The sequence below is a fragment of the Coregonus clupeaformis genome, chromosome 29 (genome assembly GCF_020615455.1).
Source record: "Coregonus clupeaformis isolate EN_2021a chromosome 29, ASM2061545v1, whole genome shotgun sequence".
Taxonomy (NCBI): Eukaryota; Metazoa; Chordata; class Actinopteri; order Salmoniformes; family Salmonidae; genus Coregonus; species Coregonus clupeaformis.
This window is the reverse complement of record NC_059220.1, coordinates 29375655-29386843: the sequence shown is the minus strand read 5'-3', so window position 1 is coordinate 29386843 and position 11189 is coordinate 29375655. Positions and strand designations below refer to the sequence as shown.

The following is an 11189-nucleotide window of genomic DNA, read 5'->3' as shown; positions in this document are numbered from 1 at the left end:
TGTACGACAATGGGCCTCAGGATCTCGTCATGGTATCTCTGTGCATTCAAATTGCCATCGATAAAATGCAATTGTGTTCTTGTCCTTGGTTTATGCCTGCCCATACCATAACCCCACCGCCACCATGGGGCACTCTGTTCACAACGTTGACATCAGCAAACTGCTCGCCCACACAACGCCATACATGTGTTCTGCTATCTGCCAGAAACAGTTGAAACTGGGATTCATCCGTGAAGAGCATACTTCTCCAGCGTGCCAGTGGCCATCAAAGGTGAGCATTTGCCCACTGAAGTCGGATACGATGCCGAACCGCAGTCAGGTCAAGACCTTGGTGAGGACTACGAGCACGCAGATGAGCTTCCCCGAGACGGTATTTGATAGTTTGTGCAGAGATTCTTCAGTTGTGCAAACCCAGAGCTTTATCAGCTGTCCGGGTGGCTGGTCTCAGACAATCCCGCAGGTGAAGAAGCTGTATGTGGGGGTCCTGGACTGGTTACACGTGGTCTGCGGTTGTGAGGCTGGTTGGACGTACTGCCAAATTCTCTAAAACGACATTGGAGGTGTCTTATGGTAGAGAAATGAACATTCAATTATCTGGCAACAGCTCTGGTGGACATTCATGCAGTCAGCATTCCAATTGCACGCTCCCTCAAAACTTGAGACTTCGATGGCATTGTGTAACAATACTGCACATTTTAGAGTGGCCGATTATTGTCCCCAACACAAGGTGCACCTTTGTAATGATCATGCTGTTTTATCAGCTTGTTGATATGCCACACTTGTCAGGTGGTTGGATTATCTTGGCAAAGGAGAAATGTTCACTAACAGGGATGTAAACAAATATGTGCACAAAAAGAGAGAAATAAGCTTTTTGTGTATATGGAAAATATCTGGGATCTTTTATTTCAGCTAATGAAACACTTTACATGTTGCGTTTATTTTTGTTCAGTATCATTCAGACTGGAGCTGCGGATCATAGGCTTTTATTTCAGACATTTTATAAAAAATAGCGGGGGAAATAATACACAACGACCAAAACATTTTTGAACGTTTTTAAGAAAAAACATTCAAATCTAAAAACAGGTACATTTTATAGTGAGAAGACGTAAGTATTTCACAATACTGTACCCAACAACAAAAACGTTTAATTTTAAATCCGGAAAATATGAAATTGACACAGCAGCTGTTCGTGTTCATTATAAAAGTGTTTGTAATATTTACATCACAGAGCGGGTGGGACCAACAGGAACAATCCATGTACAGCAGATGAGTCATGGGCATCTGCAGTACATTATACAAAATGAGCACTTTTTACAATTCTGCAGTCTGACACTGCTCATCTTTCTCACACATTCACAGTCACACACAACAGTCACTCTCCTATGCTTCAATTCAAACATACTCTCCACAGTCTGAAATGATCACTTTTTGCTTGGGCTTGCCTTCTTTTGTTCCTTGTGCCTGTGGGGACAGAGTTAACATGACATGAGTCTTGGTACACAACTTCTTCACAGTCTGTAACCCCCTATAGGATCATTCTTCCCCTTCACCACCTCCATGCATGTCCCTCCCCTCCGCTTACCTCCATGGCTTTGACCACCTCCATGCCCTCCATCAACTCTCCAAACACCACATGTTTGTTATCCAGCCAATCCGTTTTGTCACAGGTGATGAAGAACTGAGAGCCGTTGCTGTTTGCTCCAGAGTTAGCCATGGAGAGCTGACCTGACACACAAGAGAGGGGAGCATTAGGAAGCCATCCTTGTGTGATCAGAAACCATACTCAATCAAATCCGCATATGGCAATGCCTCGTGCACTTTCTCACCACTCTACACATTCATTCACAGACAAACTGCTATTTAGACCTGGACAGGCACGTGTCTCACCTGCAGCAGTGTGTTTGAGGACAAAGTTCTCATCGTCAAACTTGCGCCCGTAGATGGACTTGCCCCCAGTGCCATTGTGGTTGGTGAAGTCTCCTCCCTGACACATGAACTGTGGGATGACGCGGTGGAAACTGCTGCCTTTGAAGCCAAAGCCCTTCTCATGTGTGCACAAGCAGCGGAAGTTCTCTATAGGAGATATCAGGGCGAGAGGGTTGTAGATTTTAGGGGATGCTGCTTCTATTTAACAGGCATAGAGAGACTTAATTGGCTGCATGTTTCCAGCTTTACATATGATCTCTGCTTTGATACGTTCTGATACCTAGTCACTTTACCCTGCCTTCATGTACAGTGCCTTCAGAATGTATTCATACTCCTTGACCTATTCCACAATGTTGTTACAGCATGCATATAAAATGTATATTATTTATTTTTTTCTCACCTATCTACACACGATACCCCATAATGACAAAGTGAAAATGTGCTTTTAGAATTTTTGCAAATAGAAATATCTAATTGACACAAGTATTCACACCCCTGAGTCAATACTTTGTAAAGGCACCTTCGGCAGCGCTTACAGCTGTGAGTCTTTCTGGTTAAGTCTCTAAGAGCTTTCCACACCTGGATTTTACAATATTTGCCCATTATTCTTTTCAAAATTATTCCAGCTCTGTGAAATTGGTTGTTGACAATTGCTATACAACCATTTTCAGGTCTGGCCATAGATTTTCAAGTAGATTTAAGTCAAAACTGTAACTCAACCACTCAGGAACATTCACCGTCTTCTTAGTAAGCAACTCCAGTGTAGATTTGGCCTTGTGTTTTAGGTTATTGTCCTGCTGAAAGGTGAATTCACCTCCCAATGTCTGGTGGAAAGCAGACTGAACCAGGTTTTCCTCTAGGATTTTGCCTGTTGTCGGTACCCCCTGTATATAGCCTCGTTGTTTATTCCCACTGGGAATGTGATGAAAAATATATACATACATACACACACCACACAGTTGAAGTCGTAAGTTTACATACACCTTAGCCAAATACATTTAAACTCAAATTTCACAATTGCTGACATTTAATCCTAGTAAAAATACCCTGTCTTAGGTCAGTTAGGATCACCACTATTTTAAGAATGTTTAATGTCAGAATAATAGTTGAGAGAATTATTCATTTCAGCTTTTATTTTTCATCACATTCCCAGTGGGTCAGAAGTTTACATACACTCAATTAGTATTTGGTAGCATTGCCTTTAAATTGTTTAACTTGGGTCAAACGTTTTGGGTAGCCTTCCAGAAGCTTCCCACAATAACTTGGGTGAATTTAGGCCCATTCCTCCTGACAGAGCTGGTGTAACTGAGTCAGGTTTGTAGGCCTCCTTGCTCGCACACGCTTTTTCAGTTCTGCCCACACATTTTCTATAGGATTGAGGTCAGGGCTTTGTGATGGCCACTCCAATACCTTGACTTTGTTGTCCTTAAGCCATTTTGCCACAACTTTGGAAGTAGGCTTGGGGGTCCATTGTCCATTTGGAAGACCCATTTGAAACAAAGCTTTAACTTCCTGACTGATGTCTTGGGATGTTGCTTCAATATATCCACCACATTTTCCTTCCTCATGATGGTGTTCTTCGGCTTGCAAGTCCCCCCTTTTTCCTCCAAACATAACGATGGTCATTATGGACAAACAGTTATATTTTTGTTTCATCAGACCAGAGGACATTTCTCCAAAAAGTACGATCTTTGTCCCCATGTGCAGTTGCAAACCGTAGTCTGGCTTTTTTTATGGCGGTTTTGGAGCAGTGGCTTCTTCCTTGCTGAGCGGCCTTTCAGGTTATGTCAATATAGAACTCGTTTTAATGTGGATATAGATACTTTTGTACCTGTTCCCTCCAGCATCTTCACAAGGTCCTTTGCTGTTGTTCTGGGATTTATTTGCACTTTTCGCACCAAAGTACGTTCATCTCTAGGAGACAGAACGCGTCTCCTTCCTGAGCGGTATGACGGCTGCGTGGTCCCATGGTGTTTATACTTGCGTACTATTTTTTGTACAGATGAACGTGGTACCTTCAGGTGTTTGGAAATTGCTCCCAAGGATGAACCAGACTTGTGGAGGTCTACAATTTATTTTCTGAGGGCTTGGCTGATTTCTTTTGATTTTCCCATGATGTGAAGCAAAGAGGCACTGAGTTTGAAGGTAGGCTTTGAAATACATCCACAGGTACACCTCCAATTGACAAAAATTATGTCAATCAGAAGCTTCTAAAGCCATGACATCATTTTCTGGAATTTTCCAAGCTGTTTAAAGGCACAGTCAACTTAGTGTATGTAAACTTCTGACCCACTGGAATTGTGATACAGTGAATTATAAGTGAAATAATCTGTCTGTAAACAATTGTTGGAAAAATTACTTGTGTCATGCACAAAGTAGATGTCCTAACCGACTTGCCAAAACTATAGTTTGTTACCAAGAAATTTGTGGAGTGGTTGAAAAACCAGTTAATGACTCCAACCTAAGTGTATGTAAACATCCGACTTCAACTGTGTGTGTGTGTGTGTGTGCGCGCGTATATATATATATATATATATATATTTTACGTTTTTTTTAAACTTTTGTTTATTTAGTCAATATTTTCTTAACCAACAATGCAGTTAAGAAAAATAAGAGTTAAGGGCTTGTAAGTAAGCATTTCACAGTAAGGTCTACTACACCTGTTGTATTCGGCGCATGTGACAAATAAAATTTGATTTGAATATCCCTAAAGAATCCCTAAAGTTTAATGACTAAGTGTTCTATTCTCAGAAACGTCCCTGGTACTTTATAACAAGGAGGAGCATGGATACCTGCTGTCATAGGAACAATGTCTGCTCGGAGCAGGAAGCGCAGTCTCCCTGCTGGCTTGTTGCCAATCTTGATGTCCATGTAAACCTGGGGGTTCGTTCTGCCCTTCTTGGCTGGGGGCTCGCCCTGCAATCAATGATAATATATTATTGTGTCAGGCTTTTACAATATAATATGATACTATGCAATATACTACAGTGTACTACACTCAGAGACAGGCAGGAACACATACACACACACAGTCAACTTACATCTGCTGTTGTTGATTTGGCTGATTCTCCAGTGGACTCCGTAACCTCAGCCTCTTCAGCAGTCGTTCCTGAGAACTTCTTCAGCCAATCATCATCCGACCAAACTGTGCGGAAATGGCATACAGTTAGCGGTTTTACCACATCTAAAAGCCATGGGACAGTTTAAAGTCTTTATAGAGTGACTAATGCATATCATTCACCTGGACGAGAAGAGCCCTCTTTGATCCTCATAGGTTTGGCGATGTTGACCCGGATGGTTCTTCCAAACAACTCTGACTCATTCTGTCAATAAAACAGAGGGAAAACATGCATCAATGAGAGTTGTCCAATACCACAGCTTTGAAACATGTGAGTCACTGTCTCAGAGTACAGACTACCAAAACAGGGGATAATGCAAAGGACTGTTAGTTAAACCAAACTGACTTTAGTGGGAAGCAAACACTCACCATGTTATCAATAGCAGCAGCAGCATCCTGTGGAAGATGAAGAGTGGGATGAAAGACAATCACAGCAAACCAGTACAACACAATCACCATGGTGACCAATGACCACCCACCATAACCCCTAGATTAGGGTGTTAGGTGACTCGACAAACAATGGACGCAATTCTAGAATTCTACAAAACACAGCAGTGATCAAATCGATTTTCACTAAATGTCAATAATGTGGTTATCCTTAATACATAATAAATAATCTGAAAACATGAATGTGGAAGTTGTTTACCATGTCTAAAAATCACAATACTGTACGTCATGATATTTACGTGATATGACCCTAAATGTAAAGTAAGTGCCGTGCTTAGAACGTTCAATTCTATGGGACAGCCTATTTTTAATGAAACCCGCGAAATCGATGTGTTCATATTTGCTTTTTGCGATGGGTATTCCTCACTCTACCAGAGTTAGATCTATGTGACATTGTATTGCCAACAAGTATGGGAAAGTCCTGAGGGTGTTTTACGGTCATCAGACGTCCTTGGACTGAAAAATAAAGTAACTATTTTTCCTTCGCTTCTGTCATTCAGATGTTTTCAGAGACACTAAAAAAACAGCATGTTACAAAGTAGTGCTTTGTAGCTAAATGTTGGTGTATGGGTTGTCATGGATTGGTCCAAACTCACATGGTGCCACCTGTTTTCATGACGGAATGCTAGCTAGCTGTTTGAGGGTGTTTGTTGGCTTGATGTCGCTTGCTGAGGTAACGCTCTGGGCGAGAGGCAGTGGCTGTATTGTGCCAACGGCAAATTTTGTGATTGATGGTTATATTATTTCATGTGTAAACTACCAGAATTCAGTGGCTACAGCCCTACAATCGATAAAAACATAGCTAAATATCAGAGAATTGAAAATGTGTCCCATATATCTTGCTGTGCAGGTGGCTAGCAGGCAGCTCACTGTCTCAGGCTAATTATTTGCCGATAACGGTGCAGTTCATCCTCCCATCACTAGAGAAACTCATCAACACCAAACATAACATTATATTGTAACCCAACTCAGGTGTAGGCCTACCTTAGAAGTAAGCTGTGTTATTTGACTAGTGTATCCTTCTTTGTTACAGTGCAGACTTGGTGAGAAGTGTGTGTGTGTCTGTGTTTGGCTGTGTCTGGTGAGTGTGTGCTGGTGGGGATGCTATGTAAGTGTGTGGGGATGCTGAAGGGGATGATGTGTGAGTGCATGCATGGGTGGTACCATACTCCATAGTGTAAACATTATTCATTGTTAAAGCATACCGCAATCCATGCTGAACCTGAGCCGGTGGAATACCCTCACATTGGTAACTAGCTAGCATCTCCAACATAATATTGTATACTTGCATTTAGGTTTTGATTAAACATACCTCTGCCAATTCAAATTCAATGAAGGCGAATCCTCTGTGCTTCTCTGCAAAGTAAACAATAACATGAGACATTAACCTCCGCTCTAAACTTCAGGGTTTCATCTCCAGACAGTAGCAGTTTGCTCTGGCTAAGTAGCCAGGAAGGATAGATTAGTTTATTTTAACTGATTCAACTTATCGTTTATGTCAAACTCTGAATGGTAAAGGTATTTATTCTGACCTGTTTCATAGTCTATTGGAATCTGAATGTCTGTGACATCCCCGAACGGAATGAATGCTGCGTGCAGCACTTTTTCGTCCACCTCCTCTGTTAGACCACCTGTCAACACAGCAGGTACAAACAATCAAGTTAGTTTACTATGAGCTGATTCAATAAGAAACTGTCTTTCAAACTTTTAAAACTAAAGGTGTTCATATAATAACATGAATGGGGCTTTACAACAACCAATAAGTTGATAAACGTTAGCTAACTTGCTAACGTTACACACACAACACACTTGCTGCCTGCAACTAGCTAATTTTATCTAGCCAGCTTATTCACAGACTGGTCCACTTTAAACGTAAATAATGTGTAGCTTAATTGACACGCGACTACTAACACATGTTTATTTCAACTACACAGTAACTACGTATAAAAGCTTTTGCAAAGCGTAGCCAACTCACCAACATAAAGCACTCGTTTGGTCGACGCCATCTTGAACCCTTAACCCTTGAACCCAGCAAGGCTCGTGATTGGTTCATTGCAACCAAAGCCCGCCTCTCTGGTGATCCGCTTTTGAGCTCTGGCGCCACCTGTCTTTCCCATTTAAAAATTATCGCTCAATCTTAACCAGTGGGAGTCTCCAAAAACTGAAATCGTACAGCTCATCAACTCAAAATACAGTCGTGGTCAAAAGTTTTGAGAATGACACAAATATTAATTTTCACAAAGTCTGCTGCCTCAGTTTTTATGATGGCAATTTGCATATACTCCAGAATGTTATGAAGAGTGATCAGATGAACTGCAATTAATTGCAAAGTCCCTCTTTGCCATGAAAATGAACTTAATCCCCCAAAAACATTTCCACTGCATTTCAGCCCTGCCACAAAAGGACCAGCTGACATCATGTCAGTGATTCTCTCGTTAACACAGGTGAGAGTGTTGACGAGGACAAGGCTGGAGATCACTCTGTCATGCTGATTGAGTTAGAATAACAGACTGGAAGCTTTAAAAGGAGGGTGGTGCTTGAAATCATTGTTCTTCCTCTGTTAACCATGGTTACCTGCAAGGAAACACGTGCCGTCATCATTGCGTTGCACAAAAAGGGCTTCACAGGCAAGGATATTGCTGCTAGGAAGATTGCACCTAAATCAACCATTTATCAGATCATCAAGGAGAGAGGTTCAATTGTTGTGAAGAAGGCTTCAGGGTGCCCAAGAAAGTCGAGCAAGCGCCAGGACCGTCTCCTAAAGTTGATTCAGCTGCAGGATCGGGGCACCACCAGTGCAGAGCTTGCTCAAGAATGGCAGCAGGCAGGTGTGAGTGCATCTGCACGCACGGTGAGGTGAAGACTTGATATGTTCCTTTCCTGAGGATGGCTCACCCCTCACAGTTCTGGGTGACTTTAACCTCCCTACGTCTGCCTTTGACTCATTTCTCTCTGCCTCCTTCTTTCCACTCCTTTCCTCTTTTGACCTCACCCTCTCACCGTCCCCTCCTACTCACAAGGTAGGCAATACGCTTGACCTCATCTTAACTAGATGCTGTTCTTCTACTAATCTCACTGCAACTCCCCTCCAAGTCTCCGACCACTACTTTGTATCCTTCGCTCTCGCTCTCCTCCAACACTACTCACTCTGCCCCTACTCAGATAGTAATGCCGTCGCAACCTTCGCTACTCTCTCCTCTTCCATCCTATCATCTCTTCCCTCTGCTAAAGCCTTCTCCCTCCGATCTCCTGATTCTGCCTCCTCAACCCTCCTCTCCTCCCTTTCTGCATCTTTTGACTCTCTATGTCCCCTATCCTCCCGGCCTGCTCGGTCCTCCCCTCCTGCTCCGTGGCTTGACGACTCATTGCGAGCTCACAGAACAGGGCTCCGGGCAGCCGAGCGGAAATGGAGGAAAACTAGACTCCCTGCGGACCTGTCATCTTTTCACTCCCTCCTCTCTACATTTTCTTCCTCTGTTTCTGCTGCTAAAGCCACTTTCTACCACACTAAATTTCAAGCCTCTGCCTCTAACCCTAGGAAGCTCTTTGCCACCTTCTCCTCCCTGCTGAATCCTCCTCCCTCTCTGTAGATGACTTCGTCAACCATTTTGAAAAGAAGGTTTACGACATCCGATCCTCATTTACTAAGTCAAATGACACCGCTGATCCTGCTCACACTGCCCTTCCCTATGCTTTGACTTCTTTCTCCCCTCTCTCTCCAGATGAAATCTTGCAACTTGTGACGGCCGGCCGCCCAACAACCTGCCTGCTTGACCCTATCCCCTCCTCTCTTCTCCAGACCATTTCCGGAGACCTTCTCCCTTACCTCACCTCGCTCATCAACTCATCCTTGACCGCTGGCTATGTCCCTTCCGTCTTCAAGAGAGCGAGAGTTGCACCCCTCCTCAAAGAACCTACACTCGATCCCTCCGATGTCAACAACTACAGACCAGTATCCCTTCTTTCTTTTCTCTCCAAAACTGTTGAGCGTGCCGTCTCTAGCCAACTCTCCTGCTATCACTCTCAGAATGACCTTCTTGATCCAAACCAGTCAGGTTTCAAGACTGGTCATTCAACTGAGACTGCTCTTCTCTGTGTCACGGAGGCTCTCCGCACTGCTAAAGCTAACGCTCTCTCCTCTGCTCTTATCCTTCTAGACCTATCCGCTGCCTTTGATACTGTGAACCATCAGATCCTCCTCTCCACCCTCTCCGAGTTGGGCATCTCCGGTGCTGCTCACTCTTGGATTGTGTCCTACCTGACAGGTCGCTCCTACCAGGTGGCGTGGCGAGAATCTGTCTCCGCACCACGTGCTCTCACCACTGGTGTCCCCCAGGGCTCAGTTCTAGGCCCTCTCCTATTCTCTCTATACACTAAGTCACTTGGCTCTGTCATATCCTCACATGGTCTCTCCTATCATTGCTACGCAGATGACACACAATTAATTTTCTCCTTTCCCCCTTCTGATAACCAGGTGGCGAATCGTATCTCTGCATGTCTGGCAGACATATCAGTGTGGATGTCGGATCACCACCTCAAGCTGAACCTCGGCAAGATGGAGCTGCTCTTCCTCCCGTGGAAGGACTTCCCACTCCATGATCTCGCATCACGGTTGACAACTCCATTGTGTCCTCCTCCCAGAGTGCAAAGAACCTTGGCGTGACCCTGGACAACACCCTGTCGTTCTCCGCTAACATCAAAGCAGTGACCCGATCCTGCAGGTTCATGCTCTACAACATTCGCAGAGTACGACCCTACCTTACACAGAAAGTGGCACAGGTCCTAATCCAGGCGCTTGTCATCTCCCGTCTGGATTACTCCAACTCGCTGTTGGCTGGGCTCCCTGCCTCTGCCATTAAACCCCTACAACTTATCCAGAATGCTGCAGCCCGTCTGGTGTTCGACCTTCCCAAGTTCTCTCATGTCACCCCGCTCCTCCGCACACTCCACTGGCTTCCAGTTGAAGCTTACATTTACTACAAAACCATGGTGCTTGCCTACGGAGCTGTGAGGGGAATGGCACCTCCTTACCTTCAGGCTCTGATCAGACCCTACACCAAAACGAGGGCACTACGTTCATCCACCTCTGACCTGCTAGCCCCCCTACCTCTACGGAAGCACAGTTCCCGCTCAGCCCAGTCAAAGCTATTCACTGCTCTGGCACCCCAATGGTGGAACAAGCTCCCCCACGACGACAGGACAGCAGAGTCACTGACCACCATCCGGAGACACTTGAAACCCTACCTCTTTAAGGAATACCTGGAATAGTATAACAGTAATCCTTCTACACCCCTCCCCCTCCCCCCCATTTAAAAAAAAAGGGAGAAAAGTGGGTGGTTGTCCCACTGGCTATCCTAAGTTGAATGCACCAATTTGTAAGTCGCTCTGGATAAGTGTGTCTGCTAAATGACTTAAATGTAAAAATACTTTTGGAGGATGGCCTGGTGTCAAGAAGGGCAGCGAGGAAGCCACTTCTCTCTAGGAAAAACATTAGGGACAGACTGATATTCTGCAAAAGGTACAGGGATTGGACTGCTGAGGACTGGGGTAAAGTCATTTTCTCTGATGAATCCCCTTTCCGATTGTTTGGGGCAAACCTGGAAAAAAGCTTGTCCGGAGAAGACAAGGTGAGTGCTACCATCAGTCCTGTGTCATGCCAACAGTAAAGCATCCTGAGTCCATTCATGTGTGGGGTTGC

General features: G+C 44.3%; 1 protein-coding gene across 1 annotated transcript; it reads right to left on the bottom strand.

Moving 5' to 3' along the window:
- Window positions 1-967: 967 nt before the first annotated feature.
- Window positions 968-7552, bottom strand: LOC121545010 (peptidyl-prolyl cis-trans isomerase E). The gene is made up of 10 exons (XM_041855326.1): window positions 7467-7552; window positions 7024-7122; window positions 6804-6847; window positions 5414-5440; window positions 5168-5249; window positions 4968-5071; window positions 4719-4842; window positions 1888-2073; window positions 1583-1725; window positions 968-1461 (listed from the first exon to the last, which is right to left on the bottom strand). The coding sequence occupies exons 1-10, from the start codon at window positions 7495-7497 to the stop codon at window positions 1393-1395; spliced, it is 909 nt and encodes a 302-aa protein (XP_041711260.1). The 5' UTR covers window positions 7498-7552; the 3' UTR covers window positions 968-1392.
- Between the last annotated feature and the right edge of the window lie 3637 nt (window positions 7553-11189).

Bases quoted from the DNA above. Each gene is read 5' to 3' on its own strand.
- LOC121545010 (XM_041855326.1), bottom strand. From the start codon at position 7,497: ATGGCGTCGACCAAACGAGTGCTTTATGTTG. The intron at 2,074-4,718 runs GTATCCATGCTC...TATCTCCTATAG, and splicing joins CATTGTTCCTATGACAGCAG to AGAACTTCCGCTGCTTGTGC. The intron at 1,462-1,582 runs GTAAGCGGAGGG...CTGTCCCCACAG, and splicing joins AGGTGGTCAAAGCCATGGAG to GCACAAGGAACAAAAGAAGG.